Source organism: Corythoichthys intestinalis, chromosome 17 (genome assembly GCF_030265065.1).
Source record: "Corythoichthys intestinalis isolate RoL2023-P3 chromosome 17, ASM3026506v1, whole genome shotgun sequence".
NCBI lineage: Eukaryota > Metazoa > Chordata > Actinopteri > Syngnathiformes > Syngnathidae > Corythoichthys > Corythoichthys intestinalis.
In genome coordinates, this window is record NC_080411.1 from 6,942,948 (window position 1) to 6,965,949 (window position 23,002).

At 39.0% G+C, this 23,002-nt stretch overlaps 1 protein-coding gene across 3 annotated transcripts; it reads right to left on the bottom strand.

Moving 5' to 3' along the window:
• Positions 1-3,660: 3,660 nt before the first annotated feature.
• On the bottom strand, positions 3,661-22,095 carry prrc1 (proline-rich coiled-coil 1). Of its 3 annotated transcripts, none has more exons than XM_057819904.1 (9): positions 21,947-22,095; positions 17,966-18,093; positions 17,517-17,861; positions 14,906-15,048; positions 13,655-13,757; positions 13,152-13,315; positions 6,494-6,597; positions 6,168-6,270; positions 3,661-4,260 (listed from the first exon to the last, which is right to left on the bottom strand). In XM_057819904.1, the coding sequence occupies exons 2-9, from the start codon at positions 18,060-18,062 to the stop codon at positions 4,051-4,053; spliced, it is 1,269 nt and encodes a 422-aa protein (XP_057675887.1). In that variant the 5' UTR covers positions 18,063-18,093; positions 21,947-22,095; the 3' UTR covers positions 3,661-4,050. The 3 variants fall into 3 exon arrangements, with proteins under 3 accessions (XP_057675887.1, XP_057675888.1, XP_057675889.1); XM_057819905.1 differs by lacking the exon at positions 21,947-22,095 and adding an exon at positions 20,079-20,099; XM_057819906.1 differs by lacking the exon at positions 21,947-22,095 and having other exon boundaries at positions 17,517-17,881.
• Positions 22,096-23,002: the final 907 nt, after the last annotated feature.

Below are 23,002 nucleotides of genomic sequence, written 5' to 3' on the forward strand. Positions count from 1 at the left end.
TATGCACCTGCTTATGGCCCCTGACCACTAGGGGGCCCCCAATCTGGCAATTGTTTAATTTATATTCTATTTTGTTTAGAGCTGAAACGAGTACTCGAGCAACTCGAGTAACTCAAGTTTAAAAACTGATCCGAGTAATTTTATTCACCTCGAGTAATCGTTTATTTTGACAGCTCTAGGCATCACGTTTTGCTCGGACTACTTTTAATGCGGGACAACGCGCTGTCACGTGCGGAGAGGAAGAAGGAAAAAAAAAAACTTACTGCAGCCGACAGCCGCCACAAACGATGCAGACGTTGCTAAATACTAGCCCGCACGATGCTACGTTGGTACAGGTAGCGTCTGATGCGTCTCATAGAGATCACATGTATGTTGAACTAGATGCATATTGACAGACTCGGCCGCGTCTGGGCAGCGTTAGTAAACAGCCGCCATCTTAAAGCAGTAGAGCGCTAAGCCCTAATAAAGAGCGCTAAGCGCTAATAAATAAGATTAACGTTACTGTCGCTACTAGCTCACGTAACGTTAGCCCTGCGCAGGGCTAGGTTTCTATTAATTATGACCACTGTCGATGCGTGGCTAACGTGTCTTACATACAGGCTTTAACATAACATAGCATTGTGGAGTGATGAGGGTGTAAAATAAAAACTTAATCATGCTAACTATCAATTTTAGCTCAGTAGTCATTGCTGGATAAAACACCAAGAAGCACTGGTCCCTAATGTGCTCCAATACAGCCTGTATCATACATTTATTTTGAACACTGCAAAAACTCAAAATCCTATCAGTACTTATAGTTTAGACTTAAAACTTAACTAGAACTTAAAAACAGCTTGACACAAATGGAAATTCAATTGAAACACGTGGGAAAAACACGTAGCTTTCAAGTGATGTGTGTTATCAAGCGTAATTACATTTTTAGGTAAGATATATATATTTTTTTTAATAAGATCTAAAAGTTTTTTGAGTGAAAGCAGTGAATTAGGCTTTTTTTTTTTTTTTTAATTCTAGTTACATCTGAGATGCAATTGTTGGCTGTTTTCAACAATATACATCGAAAATAAAGACATTGATTGACTGAAAATGGTTCAAGATTAGATGAAATGTCTTGTTTTCTCATATATATTTATAATTGCTCTTCACCTAAAAATATATTTGTTTTATCCGATTACTCGACTAATCGATAGAATTTTCAGTCGATTACTGGATTACTAAAATATTCGATAGCTGCAGCCCTAATTTTGTTTACTGCAGCTTGCTTTATTTGACGTTTGTGAGTTTTGATACTTGATTACAAGCTTAAAAAAAAAAAAGTTCTTCCATAACTTCTTTCTTTCCTCTTTTAGAAAAAGGTTTGGCGCTATCTACTGTAAGTACTGACAGTCATTTGGGGTGAGAAGTTTGAAGTATGCAGTGCAACAAAATCTGATTAATATACAAAATATGGACGTATGGGTTGGATTGCATGTATGGGTTTCACAGTACACTGTGACGATATGATGGGCCAAAAATATGGGCCCCTTTGCATTTTTTTTGCTTAGGGCCTCCAAATGGCCTGGGCCAGCCCTGCTGGGGGAGACTGACACCATCTGAAAAAATTCCCAGATGAAAATGTGTATGTTGATTCTAAACACTGATTTTATGTTCTAGGTAACATCTTTATGTATGAAAAAATGCTAGCATGCTGCAACGCTAACAAGCTAGTTGCAACAAGGCAGTTAATTGGTTTAGGAAATAAAAATACTACTACTACTAGTAGTCTGCAGTGCTTCTACTACATTAGGACATAAAACTACAGTAACATAGTACACTCACAGCTGTCTTGCTTCCTTTTCTCTTCTGCTTTTTTTTCCTTTCTTTTTTCGCTTCCAGAAGGATAACTTCTCTTCATTTTGCCAATTAAAAAAAAGCCAGATCGCCACCCAGTCTCACTCTGAGTCACATGACACACATACATACTCGCGCAGTAAAATGAACACAAAGGTGGGGGTGTGTGAGTGCGCGCTGCGTGCACATGCGGTCGTCTTGGCCATAAAAGTCGCAAAAACTAAGCACTATGTGATAGATGTGAAATGCGCCTATGCTCGCTCCCAGAATACGCAGCGCTTGTGACATAGGACAATAACAGGACTGGTTGTTATGGGAACGTACGCATACCCAAGGAACTTGCTAAAAGGAGTATTAAAATTGCTAATTAAATCGTTTAGGATTATTTTAGATGCATATGTTATGTTTTTCTTATAGTATTCGACGAGGAATACGATTGACCCATTAATAGACTTTTTTTGAGAAAAATCACAATTTCTTTAAGTAGTCACATGAATAATGAGGTGCCCTGTGAAAATCAACGTACAACAACTCAGCAAGGACTTCTCAGAGAGAACTTGGTGAGTCACTCTTTCAACAATCATGTGGTATTAATAGCTGATTAGACTTACTTAAACATGTATAAACTACGTGACATGGTTCATGCCGATTGGGATTGATAACAGACTCGTTAGATCAGGGGTGTCCAAACTTTTTGCAAAGGGGGCCAGATTTGGTGTGGTAAAAATGTGGGGGGCCGACCTTGGCTGACGTCCTTTACGTAGAACAATATATTTTAGCAAGCCATTCTGTGTGTCACATTTGCTTTATTTTTTTTTTTTAAATTAATAATTTCAACAATCTCGCAACCAGCCTTTGTGGCGTTCTCTTTCGACTCTCGGGCTCTTGCGAAATACTGCTACTGTGAAATTAAACTAGTTTCAAGTTGCTTCGATTTCTCGCTACGTATCTTCCCTGTAATCTCGTCGTACATGTCAGCGTGTCCTTTTTGGTAATATCGCCTCACACTGAACTCTTTAAAAACCGCAACTGTCTCTATGCAAATGAGACAGACACAGTTGTTGCGTATTTTGGTGAAGTAAAAGTCCAATTTCTAAGTATCCTTGAAGCATCGGCCATCGCAGTCAACTTTCTTATTTTTGTTGATTGTCGCCATTTTAGAAAATTGGGAGTGAAAGGTCACACGGGTAATGTTGCTTAGAGTGCTGCTGCCTTTTAGTGGGTAAATGAGGAGCAGCATTTAGTGTGCAAGCTACTTCATATGCTGGTAGCAGTACTGCTGACAAATTTATTAAGTCTGTGTGCGGGCCAGACGTTATTGATTTTATGACAGAGGCTGGGGGCCGGATGAAATTGGACCAAGGGCCGCATTTGGCCCCCGGGCCGGACTTTGGACATGTCTGCGTTAGATAATCTGCCAAATGATTCCATGGTAATGAAACACTCCCTACACTTGTCGTTGCGACAGTGCAGTAAAGCTCGGGAGCTAAATCTGTTGTCCCTCTGGGGGCCCCTGCTGGCTAGGCAATTGCCTGGTTAGCCTAATGGGGACGTGACGCCTCTGTTTATGATGGGAAGTTTAAGTTTACCCATGTTGACATGTACAGGCCTCTCTAATCTTTTCAAGTAGGAGAACTTGCACAATTGGTGGTTGACTAAATACTTATTTGCCCCACTGCATTTCATTCCCAGTACAAGGAGTTATAAAAAAATTTTTTGATCATTTTCCTACTGTCCCCTTTAAGATCTTTCCCACCCAAATGTGTGAGCGTGAACAATTTGCACAGCGTGAAATGAAATTGCAAGAATGGGACTTCTGGAAAAACTCTCGGTTGTATTCATTTTATTCTTACATGTGTCAGAGATGATCCTTCATATAATGTTTTAAGGCATTAAGGCTCTTGACATTTTTGGCCACAAAGATTCAGGTCTCAGTTTCAGTGTTCTATTTGCTACTAGCGGACTGAATCATGTGGAAGGCTTAGCTTACTCTTGTCGTATTGAAAAAGAGTTGTCTCAGGAATAACATAGTCAGGACATCAAAAACATGTTTTTTTTTTTACATGATATGCAACAGCAAAATCCCGATGATAATTGGAATGTTAATTCTTGTTTTTTTTTCCACTGCGGTTGGAGTTATGAGTGATCTGACTGACCAATGCCAGTTTTGCTACTCTTTCAAAACGTCTCCAAATATTTCCAGCCACAAAAATGAGTAGAGCCTCATTCAGTCCTGGGTGGCATCCTCTGTTTGTAGATTCCAGCCAATGCTTTGGCAGCACTGTAGATCATCTGTCGTTGTGTCATCCCCGTCATAGCTTGAAGCCATTCCGTCCTATTGGTGTTGGGCAGGCTGCGTTCTAGGACTTCACCTATTGTAACCATAAGACCGGACCAACGAAGGCTATAGTCGGGTGGGGTTAGGGACTGAGCCTGTATACAGATGAAAAGCACATTTCATGTAGATTTCATTTCGTGTAGGTATTACTTCCCAAACTGAAATACAAGCATGTTGATGAATATTCAATTTTAACCAAATATCTTGACTTTTTATTATTAATAACACATTTGTCACTCATTTGGCTATTAGCGATCATGTGTTGAATAAGGGTGTGCGGGTGGGAAAAAAATCGACTATTAGATGCAATGCGATTCGACACGTGAAAATTTGATTACGATTTATAAATGTTAAAAAACTATGATTTTTCCCAAATAACTTTATGACAGCAGCTAGTAAAACGAAATTCAAGTCACATCTGCCGCACGGACGCCTTTAACGGACGCACGCACAACGTTATAATAGATGCAGCTGGCTACTGAGCGAGAGATTTATTCCTTTTCAAAAGACTTGAAAATAAATTTGTGTATGAGTAAGGCAGGGACCTGGAGGACGCGCTTCTGTGCGCAAATTATTTTTTAGAGCGAGAGGGGAAGAGAGATAGTTTGTTTCTCCTTGCCTTTCAGTTGTCCAGCAGTAGGATCAAGTCATGTTAATTGGAAAATGTCCCTAGTATGTTGCTAAGTAGGGTTGTTCCGATCATGTTTTTTTGCTCCCGATTCAATTCCAATCATTCCCGTTAATTTTTCCCGATCATATACATTTTGGCAATGCATTAAGAAAAAAATGAATAAAACTCGGACGAATATATACATTCAATTGTATTTAACGTTACAGACATAATATGTTACACTCATCCAGAGTCTTTAGTATAGGCTTTAGGTAGGGTTATCAAATTTATCCCGATAACGTTGGTAATTAACGTTTTTTTAAAATGTATAACGTTAAAGCAGGGGTCCCCAACCTATTCCACAAAGGCCCACTGTGGGTGCAGGATTTCATTCCTACCAAACAAGATTACAACACTTTTTCCCCAATCTGGTGTTTTACAAGTCCAATCAGTTGACTGCAGTCAGGTGTGGCTTGTTTTAACAGAAGCCTCATTGGTTCAACTGTCTCTGCTGGATCGGCTGGAACAAAAACCAGGACCCACAGTGGGCTTTGAGGACTGGGTTGGAGACCCCTGCGTTAAAATATTTAACGCAATTAATGCATGCGCTGCACGACCCACTCACGCATTGTCACGCTCAATCTGTAATGGCGCAGTTTTACCTATATCGAGAGATAAAAGGCAGCGTAAAATGAGTAGAGTGAATTTTGGCAGCCTTTGGAACCTATTTTTAATTGGCTAAAGCCTGACAATCCCTGTCCCTATGATTAGAAATATCATGGGAAGCAACGTGGCGAAGCAAGGTAGCAACTGATTTTTTCGACACACAGTCATGGTTCCACTTCCCATCATGCATTTGGGCAGGGCTACAGTATCATTTACTGAAAGCTCAACAAATACACTGGATGGCAATATTTAGTCACAATATACAAAGTCACAAGTCTTTCTATCCGTGGATCCCTCTCACAGAAAGAATGTTAAGAATGTAAATGCCATCTTGAGGATTTATTGTTATAATAAACAAATACAGTACTTATGTACTGTATGTTGAATGTATATATTTGTCCGAGTTTTATTCATTTTTTTTCTTAATGCATTGCCAAAATGTATATGATCGGGAAAAATTATCGGGAATGATTGGAATTGAATCGGGAGCAAAAAAAACAAAAAACAATTGGATCGGGAAATATCGGGATCGGCAGATACTCAAACTAAAACGATCGGATCGGGAGCAAAAAAACATGACCGGAACAACCCTACTTATAATTGTTTAGCCATTGATATTATTCAAAAACATGGTTGGCCAACCTTACTTCACATTTCCGCTTTAAGTCATGAAAGTAAATCAAAACCCACCACATTATTAAACAAAATGAACACTAGCATAGATACCTGTTGGACATATTCTAGTGCCACTGGCGTTGCCTGGGTGAAGACCTCCACTTTGGTGTTATGAACAGGGTCCTCTAGGATCAAACAGCCTATGTCAAACCACCTAAAGACAAAACCAGCATTTTCAAGTTATGAAATTTGTGTACAGATTTTGGTCCGAAAAGAAGGTGTGGGCTTCTTTTTCAGTCATCGATAGGATAATCAATTAAAAACATATTCAAATATGGCAGCCCTGATTAAAAAGCACTTGAATTCCTTCACAAATATGTCAACACATCAGGAGAGATCGTGTAAGAATGCAAAGTATCTTCAAATAAGTGTCTTACTTCTCAGGAAAGAGCTCAGCAATAAATTTTTCCATTGAGACCACTGGCTGCTTCTCGTGGATCACACCCGATCTTCGCAAGCTATCAATGCGCTCCTGAGCCCCCTAACACCACAAAAGAATCAAAAGCAAGTCATTTGGTCATTTGAACAATCCAAAGCTTGGAAGATACTTGCTATTAGTGATGCTATTAGTTACTATCAATGAAAAATGTGGGTGCGCCTACATTTTGTAGTGGCGCACCTTAAGAAAAAAGTTAGGCGCACCAGTGTAACCTAGGGTGACCATATTTTGATTTCCAAAAAAGAGGACACTCAGCCCGGCCTTAAGATACTTGAATTTTATTCGAAGTTCACTCAAAATGCCTATATCACTTTAACATATTTAAAGTGTGCCCCCTCACTCTGGATGGAAAAATGCATTTTGAAAAAATTACATATATATTTATATATATACAGTGCCTTGCAAAAGTATTCGGCCCCCTTGAACCTTGCAACCTTTCGCCACATTTCAGGCTTCAAACATAAAGATATAAAATTTTTATTTTTTGTCAAGAATCAACAACAAGTGGGACACAATCGTGAAGTGGAACAAAATTTATTGGATAATTTAAACTTTTTTAACAAATAAAAAACTGAAAAGTGGGGCGTGCATTATTATTCGGCCCCCTTGCGTTAATACTTTGTAGCGCCACCTTTTGCTCCAATTACACCTGCAAGTCGCTTGGGGTATGTTTCTATCAGTTTTGCACATCGAGAGACTGACATTCTTGCCCATTCTTCCTTGCAAAACAGCTCGAGCTCAGTGAGGTTGGATGGAGAGTGTTTGTGAACAGCAGTCTTCAGCTCTTTCCACAGATTCTCGATTGGATTCAGGTCTGGACTTTGACTTGGCCATTCTAACACCTGGATACGTTTATTTTTGAACCATTCCATTGTAGATTTGGCTTTATGTTTTGGATCATTGTCCTGTTGGAAGATAAATCTCCGTCCCAGTCTCAGGTCTTGTGCAGATACCAACAGGTTTTCTTCCAGAATGTTCCCGTATTTGGCTGCATCCATCTTCCCGTCAATTTTAACCATCTTCCCTGTCCCTGCTGAAGAAAAGCAGGCCCAAACCATGATGCTGCCACCACCATGTTTGACAGTGGGGATGGTGTGTTCAGGGTGATGAGCTGTGTTGCTTTTACGCCAAACATATCGTTTTGCATTGTGGCCAAAAAGTACAATTTTGGTTTCATCTGACCAGAGCACCTTCTTCCACATGTTTGGTGTGTCTCCCAGGTGGCTTGTGGCAAACTTTAAACGTATGGATATCTTTGAGAAATTGCTTTCTTCTTGTCACTCTTCCATAAAGGCCAGATTTGTGCAGTGTACGACTGATTGTTGTCCTTTGGACAGACTCTCCCACCTCAGCTGTAGATCTCTGCAGTTCATCCAGAGTGATCATGGGCCTCTTGGCTGCATCTCTGATCAGTTTTCTCCTACTTTGAGAAGAAAGTTTGGAAGGACGGCCGGGTCTTGGTAGATTTGCAGTGGTCTGATGCTCCTTCCATTTCAATATGACGGCTTGCACAGTGCTCCTTGAGATGTTTAAAGCTTGGGAAATCTTTTTGTATCCAAATCCGGCTTTAAACTTCTCCACAACAGTATCTCGGACCTGCCTGGTGTGTTCCTTGGTTTTCATAATGCTCTCTGCACTTTAAACAGAACCCTGAGACTATCACAGAGCAGGTGCATTTATACGGAGACTTGATTACACACAGGTGGATTCTAATTATCATCATCGGTCATTTAGGACAACACTGGATAACTCAGAGATCCTCACTGAACTTCTGGAGTGAGTTTGCTGCACTGAAAGTAAAGGGGCGAATAATATTGCATGCCCCACTTTTCAGTTTTTTATTTGTTAAAAAAGTTTAAATTATCCAATAGATGTTGTTCCACTTCACGATTGTGTCCCACTTGTTGTTGATTCTTGACAAAAAAATTAAATTTCATATCTTTATGTTTGAAGCCTGAAATGTGGCGAAAGGCTGCAAGATTCAAGGGGGCCGAATACTTTTGCAAGGCACTGTATATATAATGGAGACCCATTGAAATGTAGTCCACTCAATACACATACAAACAGTAGGCTATGTGTCAACTAAACATTTTTATAAATTACTATAGCGACAATTGTCCTTGACAAATTGTTATTCCCATTCAATGTATATTCTCATTCAATGTTCTAGATTGCACACAAACAATAACCGAAAAAAACTGACAAACTATTCAACCAGCATGTTTCCAAATGTTGCAGTTCAAAACTACGTTTCCCATTATGCCTAGCGTGGTTTAGCTTACTGATAGTTAGCTGAGGCAAAAATCAAACTTTGCTATAAAACTTTACAATCATCGGCAGCGTAACGATGCGACACCAAATGGGATTTTACAGTCAAAGCGCCGACAGAAGTCAACAGTTGCCATTATATACGTATTTATCGTGAAAAATTTAACCACTGGGCAGGCGTTGTGGCCAAATCGTCAACCCAGTAGATGGCGGTAATGCCTCATGATAGGGTAAACTGCCAACAAAAACAAGAACAACTACTCCTTCTATCCCTTCTAGTAGGAGCCATGTCAACTGCTGCCACCCAGCGGCCGGAGGGATTCTCTTCAAATTGGTCCCATGAAAAATCATAAAAACCGGACATTTTTATGAATTTATAAAACCCGCCCGGACGACGAGGATTCTACGTGAAAGTAGGACTTGTCCGGGCAAAAGAGGACGTTTGGTCACCCTAGTGTAACCAATGCACAAAGTAAGTGTGGAGGCTTGGCAAATATATCGCAATGTTAATTTTTTCCAATATAATTCAGGCCTAATTTGTAGATTTTTTTAGTTTTTAAGGGCAAAAGAGTAACAGAATACAGGTGGTCCCAAGGTTACAACGTACCTGACTTACGCGATTTTACGACGCCAGAGTCTCATCCGCCATTTTGTCTCCAGTACATTTTTTTTTAGTCACATAGCAGTGTTGAGTGTGTGTTTAATCTCTGTATTTTCTCAGCTGTCAAGTTTCCCTGCAAATATTTGCTTCGCCAATAAGAGGCGCTGTTGTCTCATTAAGGTTAATTGAAAATGTACATGATGTGCAACATTTTTTTTGCGTGCAATGTTTTCTTGTCGTCATTGTAAATTTCTTGGGACTGTTGTTAATAATAAATTGTTTACAAGTTACATTAAAATGGTGTAATTTATACGTTTAATTACAGAGAGTGCACACCCAATCTGATCGCTTTCTGTTTTCTACTAAGGAAGTAGAACACGATGCAGCAAGCAACTGTGTAGCATAAGCAGCTTGACATCAACTAAGTTGCTGAAATCAAGCTCTAAATAAGCTTCATAAGTCACGTCGACTTACCTGTTTTTTCACTAATAGGTTAAAGTGTTCTGTGGTTTTAAAGTGAAACTACAGTACAGTTTTGTTTTCGTCAACGACAACGGAAACCTTTCGTTTCATTTTAAGATATAGTAGGGTGACCAAACGTCCTCTTTTGCCCGGACATGTCCACCTTTCACGTCGTGTCCTCGTCATCCGGCCGGGTTTTATAAATTCATGAAAATGTCCGGTTTTTATGATTTTTCACGGGACCAATTTGAAGAGAATATCTCCGGCCGCTGGGGGGCAGCGCTTGCCTGTGTTGTCGTGGCTCCTACTAGTAGGGGCGGGAGAAGGAGTACAGTTTACCCCTTGTATTATGGGCCATTACCGCCATCTGCTGGGCTGACGGTTTGGCAAGAGAAGAGGCAGTTACAGACTAGAATAAGGAGTAGTTTTAAGAGACGTTTATCGTGCTCCGTACACCTTTCTGTAAGTTTATCTTCTGTTAATGTGGCTCATGTGTCTTCTGTTATATATTATACAATATATGGGTACAAAGAGATACAGTATGTTGTATTAGTCTTGTATTAATTGTTCTGAGTTCGTGTATTTGGTTTAATGTTAGTATTATATTTTAAGTAGCCCTGTTGCCCAGTAGCCTGCCCAGTTGTTAAGTTTTTTTTTTTTAACGATAAATACGTATGTAATGGCAACTGTTGACTTCTGTCGGAGCTTTGTAGTGGCATGATCTGTAAAATCCCGTTTGATGTCAAATCGTTGCGCTACCGATGATTGTAAACTTAGATACCAAAGTTTGATTTTGCCTCGCTAATAGGGTAGCTATCAGTGAGCTAAGCCGCGCTAGGCATTATGGGAAACGTAGTTTTGAACTGCTGCGTTTGCAAACATGCTGGTTGAATAGTTTGTCGGTTTATTTTGGTTATTGTTTGCGTGTAATCTAGAACATTGAGTGGGAATAACAATTTCTCAACGACAATTGTCATGATAGTAATTTATGAAAAATGTTATGTGGCACAAGCCTACTGTGTGTCTGTATTGACTGTACTATATTTATACGGATCTGCATGCTATTTTATTTACTTTTTTCTTTTTTTACAAGAATAAAGCCTGTTAAGTAAAAACCTATTTCCATATAGTATATAATATATACTATATGACTTTTTTTTTTTTTTTTAATAAAACTGAATTTTTCTGTCCAGACTGAGGAGGCACACATTAAATATATTAAAGGGATATAGGCATCTTTGAGTGAACTGCGAGTAAAATTCAAATATCTCGAGGCCGGGCCGAGTGTCCTCTTTTTTGGAAATCAAAATATGGTCACCCTAAGATATAGACCTATAGTTTTGTTCAGCAAACGATCCATTATCATTTTAATATGTATTTTCCACATTTTTTGGTGTAAATGGAGCACCGAGTTTAGGCTGTGCACCACGGCGCCGTGTACGCCATCTCTTGATCTACCCACTCATTTGAAAGACAGAGCGGCACATGAGACGTTAAAAAAATCTTCCAGAAGCTTCCAAGTAAGTTGTCTAAGAAAAATAACACTCCCGGATAATTTAAAGTTAGTCATTCACATTTTGGAGAAATCCACATGTAAAATTATAAAACTAGCCAGAACAGTATTGTTATGGACAAAGATTTGTGATAAGAGTTCTGTTGTTAAGTCAGTTATGTTGAAGAGTGGTGAAAAAGAAAAACAGTGTTTTAGCGAACTATTCAATTTAGCATTAGCACGTGAGCTGTGCTTGTAATAGGAATAACGGTGTTGACTTCATTTCAGCAATGGGGACACGTCTGGCAGTGCAGGATTTGAGTCCTGGCGGCCCATTGTGTTACTGATAGTAGCCTTTGTTACTGTGGTCCCAGCTCTCTGTAGGTCATTCACTGGGTCCCCCTGTGTGGTTCTGAGATTTTTGCTCACCATTCTTGTTATCATTTTGACACCACTGGATGAGATCTTGCATGGAGCCCCAGATCGAGGGAGATTATCAGTGGTCTTGTATGTCTTCCATTTTCTAATAATTGCTCCCACAGTTGATGTCTTTACACCAAGCGTTTTACCTATTGCAGATTCAGTCACTACAATTTTGTCTCTGGTGTCCTTCGACAGCTCTTTTAGTCTTCGCCATAGTGGAGTTTGGAGTGTGACTGACTGAAGTTGTGGACAGGTGTCTTTTATACCGATAATGAGTTAAAACGGGTGCAATTAATATAGGTAACGAGCGGAGCCTCTTTAGACCTCGTTATAAGAAGTTAGAACTCTTTGGCAGCCAGAAATCTTGCTTGTTTGTAGGTGACCAAATACTTATTTTTCACTCTAATTTGGAAATAAATTCTTAAAAAATCAAACGTGATTTTCTGTTTTTTTTCCACATCCAGTCTCTCATGGTTGAGGTTTACCCATATTGACAATGACAGGTGTCTCTAATCTTTTCAAGTAGGAGAACTTGCACAATTGGTGGTTGAATAAATACTTATTTGCCCCACTGTATATTCATTTTCTTATTTAGCGAGAATATTCGTCAACTAAAACCAGACTAAAACTAACACATTTTGAAATGACTAAAATATGACTAAGACTAAAAAGTATTTTCGTTCAAAAAACAAAGACTAAAATTAAAATGGCTACCAAAAACAACACTGCTACGGTAATCCTCAATGAAAGAACACTTGTGTCCCCACTTGTGAACAAGCCAGCATACTCGGTGTACCTTTTACCTCACCATCCACCAGCATTGATGCTAAGTAAAGTTACCTTTTTTTTTTTTTTTAAACTTTATTTTTATTAATATGACGTATAGTACATGTTTTTGGATAGTTATTTTGCAATTTATGTGGTATCTAGAGGTACTTAAAGGGTTTATTCTGATTTACGCAAAAATTTGAGTTACGTTGCCAGCAAAGGAATGGAATTTGTTTGTAACCCGGGGACTACCTGTAATCCAGAAATACAATGGCATTGCCAAAAGATACAAAAATATATGTTTTATACTCCGCAACACTCCTGGAAAAAGCAGAAGAAAAAGCACTGTAAAAAGTTTGGGACTTTTGTTCAAATGGAAAAAAAACTTATCGGTATCGGATCAGGACTCGGCAGATTGCCAAATAAGGTGACTCTGTCTCGGGTGCAAAAATATGCGATGGGGACATCCTTAGTTCGTCAACGTAATATCATCGCTAGTCTCTTCTTTCACGAAAACAACAATGTTACTATATAAACTTTACATAAAGACACATTAATAATGTTTTTGAAAAGAGAACAGACCTTAAGGCCCGCTGCATAGCCAACAGGCTGTGGTGCAATGTTGGACTGACCAATCTCCCCCGTAACCATGGCCATTCCGAATACCTCCTGAAAAGCATCTCGTACTGCGTCAACATTCATCTCTTTATCTGATGTCACCACAATGTCAATGTCCCCTCCAGATTCTACAGAGAGAGAACGCATCCTTTGTTATAATTGTCAACATTTTCATATCTCAAAATCATCTACAAGGCAGAGATTACGTGCCATGCCAACTGAATTAGGCCACATTTAGACAGCAAGTCTAACAGATCTATAGATCAAATTTGAAAAAATATCAGATTCCATGTGACTTGACCTATTCAGAGCGTGATTAAAGAATTTCAAATGAATGCAACATCGTTCTATTTCAAGCTGATGTCTGTACATAGCCTAGATTAGATAATTGCTACGGCTTTAGTAACATCGGCTGTTTTATGAAACTAAAAGGTATGTTTTGAGTCGTGATCAGAAGACATGCTTACTGATATACGGAGCCATGCCAGGATCTAGAGTGGTAATCATTGACTCTACTGAATGCTTGGTCTTATCCAAGACTGTTTTAACAACTGGGTTCCCAGCGACGCCCTAGAGTAAAGAAAAACACAAAGAATATGACTGTCACATAATTTAACAAGCAAAAAAAGTGCAACATTCGTTACCGTATCTAAATTGTAATTATCGTAATTTTCAGACTAAAAACCGCTACTTTTTCCCTTCATTTTGAATCCTGCGGCTTATAGTCCAACTTGGCCTATTTGTTGATTTATTTGGGTTAATAGGTGACATTTTATTTGACAGCGGCATTGTAACACTGTTATAAGACCGTAATAATTATGACATGACACTTTCATAGGCAATACTGAACGCTTATGACAGAAGTCATTAAGTGTCAACCGTCAAATTATGTCACTAACTCCATTTATGTCCATCTTGGATCCTTTACATCCATTAAAATACTTGAGATAATTTGTCGGGTAACACTAAATGACATTGTTATAAGCATCCATTAATGCTCATGACATTATTATGTCATAATTATGATTGTCTAATGACATTCTTATGGCGCCACTGTCAAATAAAGTGTTACCAAATACCATAAGTGGCAATTAATGAAACAACTGGAACAGCAACTGAAGAAATAATTAGCACAGAACAAGAATTTTGATTGTTATGTACATCTTTTGCGCTGCAATGCATGCTAGGAAGCATGTTGGACAAAAACAGTGTTGACACCAGGTGGCAGCAGAGGTTTACTGTCTTCCCGCAGGGAGCATTGATGGGCAAATGAAGCTTCTTGAGGTACTGAAGCTTTGCAGCCAGTTGCTTCAAAGCTTCATGGTTGTTTATTTGGTCTTATGACAGTCATATGATGTCGCTGTCAAACAAGTGTTAAAGGTTAATATCTTCTGGTGTAAATACCCCATAATACAGTGAGGACAGATGTGGCTTTTAGTCCTTTGCGGCTTATCTATGAACAAATGCTGTTTTCGTGCCAAACTTGGTGGGTGGCGGCTTATAGTCAGGTGCGCCTTATAGTGCGTAAATTACCGTATATTTTTATTTTACAAAATAGTGAATGGCAATCATACTCAGTTTAACTCAGACATATAACAAATACATTTTATAAGTTGGAAGATTCAAGAAGACTATCAAAATGCACAATAATTTAAAATGAAGCGTAACTGGAATTTTATAATAAGAGGAGTGGGGTGGGGGAGCAAAATAACACTTACCTTAAAAAATCCCCATATTCCTCCACCAGCCTGGTCTGAGAATACTCTGGGATCTTCCTGCTCCTCAGGGAACGTGATCGGGGATCTGGCATCTAAACCTCCAGTCATAGCAGGTTGCTGAACCATAGGGTTCGACACCACACCTGTGGATGATGGAAAAGCCATGACATTTCCTCCCACTGAATTTACATTCTTCCTACTTGCTTCCACCTACGTCACAAACCCTTAAGAGACGATCGGACTGGGGAGCTAAGGCGCATAGTTACAATACAAAAAGAATATATTGTTTGTAAGGCGTGGCAGCTTTTATTTTGGTGAGGCGGAGCCCCGCAATCTTTAATGTGTTGGGGAAACCTGGTTTATTTAGCATCTCTGGATAACATTGAGAATCCAATTGATTGTAAAAGACTGCTATTTCATCGCCGCTAAAGCTTTGAGAAAAAATTTGGCAGAACACATGAACACATGACATAATGTTACTAAGTAGCTAACATTATACCTAGATGGATATTTGGCCTGTTGGGCATTCTCGTCTCTAAGTGACGTTCGGTAGAATTTCGCCTCGATTATAATAATGGTCTCCACTCTGTAGTCTAGCAAGTTTAACACCATTGACATACCGCTCCACTGCTTACTGCAACCTTCTTTGTCTGCTTCTAGACAAATTTATATATAAAACGAAATAGTAGAGGCGTGCGAAATTTCCGATTCTTAGATTATTCACGATTCGGCCGTGGAAGATTCGAGAACGATTCACAGACATCCAAATTCCGATTATACCAGGTAAAGCGGAAATAAAACACAGCATGGTCTTCAGGATGCAATGAGGAGCGAACCGAGAGTAAATATCATGTTCAACTCATGCCGCTAGATTAAAAAAAAGAAAACAATAATACCTGACTTCGGCCGTCAGCCGCTACAAACAGCGTCCAGTTGCTTGTTGCTACAGACATACGGCAACATACGGCTACGGTAGATATCACATATATCTAGAACTAGATGTGAAATGACAGACGACGGCTGTGTTAGATCATATACCAAGAACTAGATGCGAATGACAGATTTTCCCGCGCTAGTAAACAGGCGCCATCTTAAAGCAGTAGACTTCTCTGGAAGGCTCTGTTGTAGCGAACCTAATTACTTTTTATCTAAAAAAATCAAATAAAATAAAAATTGGCAAAATCTTGACTTGAATCTATCTTTAAATGATGAAACAGTTTTTAAAATTCCACGTCGAAAGTAGACAGAAGGGAAATTATGGAATAACGGGAGCAATTTTAACAATTTTAACAACTTTAACGCTTGATTCACAACATTAAATTCATTGAATGTAGTTTAAAGCTGCCGATACAGAATGGGGACTTGAGTATTTTATTTACTGTTTTTAACGGTTAACTTGATACTGAAATAGTAGTTTGTTTAGCCTAAGAGGATTTTTGAACAATTTTGGAAATAGTGTACAAAAAATTAAAATCGTCACTGATCGATTTATAATCGAATCAGAGTCTCTGAATCGTAATCGTAATTGAATCGTTAGGTGCCCAAACATTCCCACCTCTACGAAATAGTATAAATATTAGGACTGTCAAACGATTAAAATTTTTGATCGAGTTAATTACAGCTTAAAAATTAATTAATCGTAATTAATCGCAATTCAAACAATCTATAAAATATGCCCTATTTTTCTGTAAATTATTGTTGGAATGGAAAAATAAGACACAAGATGGATATATACATTCAACATATTGTACATAGGGACTGTATTTGTTTATCATAACAATAAATCAACAAGATGGCATTAACATTAACATTCTGTTAAAGCGATCCATGGACCAAAGACTTGTAGTTCTTAAAAGATAAATGTTAGTACAAGTTATAGAAATTTTATAATAAAACCCCTCTCATTGTTTTCGTTTTAATAAAATTTGTAAAAATTTCAATCAAAAAATAAACTAGTAGCCCAGCATTGTTGATGTCAATAATTACTTACACAATGCTCATGGGTGCTGAAGCCTATAAAATCAGTCGCACCCAAGGGCCAGCAGAGGGCGGCAAAACTCCATAAAACACAACATGTGGGCATTTCACTGTACTGTCATTTAAATCTGTCTGAGCGGGGCATGTGCGTTAATTGCGTCAAATATTTTAACGTGATTAATTTTAAAAATTAATTACTGCCCGTTAACGCGATAATTTTGACAGCCCTAATAAATATACATTAGATATTCATTTTAAAAAAACAAAAACAAAAAACAAAAACAGGTCTATTGCCTGTTGTGGTAGTGCAAATTCAGAAATCTGAACTCCCGCCATCATCCACAAATCGTTCGTTCACTAAGTCACTGTGAAAATTTGAAAGAGCTTTCGGCTGTCCGAGTTTTCCAAGGGGGTGGGGCTTTGCAATAGGTCCATTGATTGACTGATGTGTGATTTAAGTATTTAAGTTGGTTTTTTTAGCAATGGCTTTTAAGAGACCCAAGTCAGTTTCAATGACAAAAACCTTGCTTACTGGTAACTGTATTTTCTCAGTTAATTCCTAAACTACAAAATAACCTGGACTCCGGAATTAAATGTATGATCAATGACGAGAAAGCTGTTGCACAGAACTTACCCGGAATAGCGGTCGGGCTAGAAAAAGATGGCATCAGCGGTGTTTGCGGTGTTCGACCCGCATGACCCCGAGTGATGTCATATCCTGCGCTCATGGAAAAACTGGAAATAGGAGGCCCAACTGGCGGTGCACTAGAAGGAAAAGGAGGTGGTCCAGTGGAAGAGGGCAGGGGAGGACCCGAGATAGAAACATTGGTGCTGAAGGGGGTGGCAACTGAAGAAGGAGGAGGAAAGATGGATGGCGGAGTCATGGGACTGGTAAAAGCCGGAGCGAGTGGAGCACTGGTTGAGGGGGAATTAATGGACACTGAGCTGGTGCCTACAGTGAAAGGATGGCTTGATGGAGCTGAAACACAAATTGTAAGACTATCGTTTTTATCAAAACAAGAAGGTACTTATGGAATGAAATACGGTAAAACCTAAGCACTAGAATCCATTTGCGTGCCTTACCCATGTTGATTGGTGGAGGGCTGCTTGAAACAGCTGCATTTATTAGTGGTGTCGGGCTTGTTGGAGGTGTAGTCTCAATCCCGCTCTCTTCCATCATCTCATTGGCCTTCAACGTCCACGTAATCTAACTGTAATTAACAGCAGAGGAAACAAATTTTGCTACTTTATACTGTATAATTTACATCACTCAGAAGTAGGGTTGTTCCGATCATGTTTTTTTGCTCACGATCCGATCCCGATCATTTTAGTTTGAGTATCTGCCGATCCCGATATTTCCCGATCCGATTGCTTTTTTTTTTTGCTCCCGATTCAATTCCAATCATTCCCGATAATTTTTCCCGATCATAGACTGTACATTTTGGCAATGCATTAAGAAAAAAATGAATAAAACTCGGACGAATATATACATTCAACATTAGAGCTGGGAATCTTTGGGCACCTAACGATTCGATTACAATTACGATTCAGAGGCTCCGCTTCGATTATAAAACGATTATTGATGCACCCCCCTCCTTTTTTCTCTCTTTTTTTTAATTTTATATTTTGTACATTAGTTCCAAAATTGTTCAAAAATACTCTCAGGCTAACCACACTACTATTTCAGTATCAAGTTAACATATAGCAGTAAACAAATATACGAAAATAACATTAAATAAAAAACTCCAGTCCCCATTCTGTATCAGCAGCTTTAAACTACATTCAATTAATTTAATGTTGTGAATCAACCGTTAAATTTGTTAAAATTGTTAAAATTGCTCCCGTTATTCCATAATTTCCCTTCTGTCTACTTTCGACGTGGAATTTTTAAAACTGTTTCATCATTTAAAGATAGATTCAAGTCAAGATTTTGCCGATTTGTTTTTTTTTTTTTCTTCCAGAGAAGTCTACTGCTTTAAGATGGCGCCTGTTTACTAGCGCGGGAAAGTCTGTCATTCGCATCTAGTTCTTGGTATATGATCTAACACAGCCGTCGTTGCTTCCCACAATATTTCTAATCGTAGGGAGAGTGATTGTATGGCTTTAGCCAATTAAAAAAAAGCTCCAAAGGCTTCCAAAATTCACTCTACTCATTTTACGCTGCCTTTTATCTCTCTATATAGGTAAAACGGCGCCATTACAGAATGAGCGCGACAATGCATGAGTGGGTTTTAAATGAGCTAAAACACATCGACACGAGTCATTGACAACAGTTTGTCTCGCGCTAGCTATGTTGAAAATACTCCGCTCTCCTCGTATGTTTACTTCCGCGCGCAAGACCCTCGTCCTGCCCTCGTCGCTTTGCTAACGGCACGTCTGCCCGTCGATGATTGGTGCACTCCGCTGTCTGTTTGCCTCTTGTTAAGCTTGTTCGGACAGAATATTAATTAAAAATGAATGAAAACTAAATACTATTGGAATATGTCATTATTATCATTTTAAAAATGTAAGTGACGGGTAAAAATAGATTATGACCGGATTTTTATGACACTGTCAGTCAAAATGACAGACAACGAAAAAGTCTAGCGCAACCTCGGCCTGGTAAAGATGTATTTTTTTAGCTTCTAATATTTTTTTTTAATTCAAATAATATGGGACCTTAATGGAAAAAAAGAGAAAAATCCAACCTTCAATACAAGTGCATTTAGTCAGTGGGGAAAAAAATCCCACGTAAAGAAATAATTATTTGACATCAAATAATGTGTGTCACAATTATTAGCACCCCTGGTGTTAATACTTTTTACAACCCCCTTTTGCCAACAAAACAAGGTCTGGGGACTGAGATGGCCATGGGAGGAGCTTGATTTTGTGTCTGGTGAACCATTTCTGTGTAGATTTGGCCATATGTTTAGGGTCATTGTCTTGCTGAAAGACCCAGTGACAACCCATCTTCAACTTTCAGGCAGAGGGCAACAGATTTTGATTTAAAATGTCCTGGTATTTCAAAGCATTCATGATACCATGCACCCTAACAAGGTTCCCAGGGCCTTTGGAGGCGAAACAGCCCCATACTTCACAGTGGGTATGAGGTGCTTTTCAGCATGCGCATCTTTCGTGGCACGCCAGACTAAGCCTATCGCAATATGCAATAACTCAATTAATCGCACGGTAAATATAACCGAGGGTGGTAATTTACCTGATTGATTTATCGCCGCGAGCATGCGTGCATACATTTGTGCATGCGCGTATATTGACTCCAGTTCCTTTCACAGTTGTTTACTGGTCATCAAGGCACTGTAGAATTAAGTTTAAACATACAAAATAAGAAAACACATCTATATTAAACATTGTAAACGCTAGCATTGCTACATTGAGGCTAATGGAAAAAAGACAATGCACTAACAACTTTAGCCTGCTATAAAACATTGGCAGGCTTTTCCAAGACGCAAACTTGTGGTTAAAGGTGATACGACAAACATGGATACTCGCTGGTTTACAGCATTTGCAAACGATGCGAAAAAAAAGAAAATCTATTACAGACACCACAAGTATTACAAAAACAGAAGACTACTGAGTGCAAAGCTTACTGTTAGCGACTTAGCAATTGTACTTCCGGTGAACAATTCAAAAGCACGTATTGTTTAACATGTAAATAAAGATTTCTGGAAATCTCACTTACTTCACATTCTACACGAAGACTAACCTTAAAATGACACCCATTAAGAAAAATCTGATTAGCAATGAATAATTTGGCTTCAAATTTGCTAACATGCACACTTTGCAGGACATTTTGGATCAAATCAACACATTTGATGGGCTCCAATTGTCTGAGAACAAAAATGGCATTGGATTCTGCACTTAGATAGCTTTCAAATGACAAATTATGCATTTTTTAATTCAAATATTATTTTTAATTTTGTGTTTTATTTAAGAATAACAATTTATTGCAGCGAATGGGTGTTTTATTAGAATGAATTGTCATTACATTAGTGGTTGAATTGGCTAGCAAAAATGGCAATAATATTGCATATCGACAATAATTTATGAGACGATATATCGCTTCCTAAAATTTGTTGTCGCGACAGGCCTACCCCAGACCCACTTAGAGTGTTTGTTGCCAAAAAGCTCAATCTTGGTCTCATCTGACCAAAGCAGCCTGGGACCGTGTGCTTTGGTCAGATGAGACCAAGATTGAGCTTTTTGAGCAAGACAAGGCTTTGTGTATCTTTTTATTTTCCTCCTCAGACAAGACTTTTTGTCTGAGGAGGAAAATAAAACGACTTCAGTCTTTATAATGAATGGGGAAAGGGAGAAGTGACATATGCCGTAAAGCAGGCGGCACATTTGTAGTTTTTTTTTTTTGTGTGTGGCAGGGTTCCTGCCAACCTCCTTTAATTTGTGCCGGTGAAAGCGATACAGACGCCCTCAAGATATAAAAGAAGTGTCATTCAGCACAAATGTTATGAAAATATTTTATTAAGGCTGCAAAGTTACCTAGTGTTGCTTTAAACTCACATGAAAATGAATGGTTGATTGTAAACACAGCCAACGCTAAAAGGGGTTTAGCACACTTCTGCAAACGACTTTTCTCACCTTTTTTTAATTTTGTAATAACTCACCTTGGTAAAGTTTTGGAGATCACAAAAACCCGGCATTTAAACAGTGGGTGAACTTTGAATACATTATATATTGAATGTAAAGTAAACAGAGGGGAAATAGTTAACATTTGTAGCATATACTTGCAACACAATCTCAGTAAAACGGCGATACTACCCCTTCCTCCTTTTGTAGTGAACCAATGCGTAATTGTTTTACTTCTACTACAACTAGAATAGCAATAATACTATACATTATAACCTCATCCTACAAGCAAAACCAATGAAAACACTACTGTTCGAATCAGCTGTACAGTACACGTGTACAAGGATGTTCATTACATAGGCGAAGCAACATCGACTTCCTAAAAAAGCTCGGTAAGTTTACTTAAACTTGAGGTAAACGCGTATAGTTGTATATTAAATGTATACAAAAGTATTAATGTGACATAAATAGACTAGCACTCACCCGCTAGCTGGGTCGGCTCGATATTCCATGAACAATCAGTCTCACTTTGATGACGTGTCGGGCTGCCACGTCTGCTTGAGGGTAGCTCCTCCTACTGCTGGAAGAAGCGGCTCGCTCCATGATTGGTCAACTCTTTTGCATGAATGGAAAAAAGTGTGGCATCTTGATCGAGGGCCTTTGCAGGCAAGTTTTCATAAGCAAAGTCAAGAAGGACACCCCCCCCACACTTTAAATCATTTACTTGTTGGATTTGAATCACCAAATTTGTTGGTGTCAGTGTGTATTGACAAAACTGCATTTTTTTTCTGAAGAAAATTAACTTAAATCATGGAATATTAACTCGTTGCAAAAATAATGGCAAGGCAAGGGAAATGTATTTTGTAAATGTATTTAACTCAGTTTCTGTAAGAGGACAAACATGACACAAATATTCTTCTAAATGACCTGATATGACCAGGACTTGTCCCTGAAATGTCCCCAAATGATCGGGACATGTCCCTCAAAAGTCCCCAAATGACCTGATATGACCAAAACATGTCCCCCAAATGACCTGATATGACTAGGACATGTCCCCCAAATGCTGCAATTGGCTGGCAACCAGTTCAGAGTGTCCCCTGCCTACTGCCCGTAGTTAGCTGGGATAGGCTCCAGCACCTCCGCGACCCTCGTGAGGAAAAGCGGCATGGAAAATGAATGAATGAATGAATGTCCCCCAAAATGTTCCCAAATGACCTCATAATACCAGGACATGTCCCTGAAATGTCCCCAAATGACCAGGACATGTCCCCCAAAAGTCCCCAAATGACCTGTCATGACCAAAACATGCCCCCCAAATGTCCCCAAATGACCTGATATGACCAGGACATGTCCCCCAAATTTCCCCAAATGACCAGAACATGCCCCCCAAATGTCCCCAAATGACCTGATATAACCAAGACACATTCCCCAAAATGTCCACAAATGACCTGATATGACCAGAACATGTCCCTGAAATGTCCCCAAATGACCTGGACATGTCCCCCAAATTTCCTCAAATGACCTGATATGACCAGGACA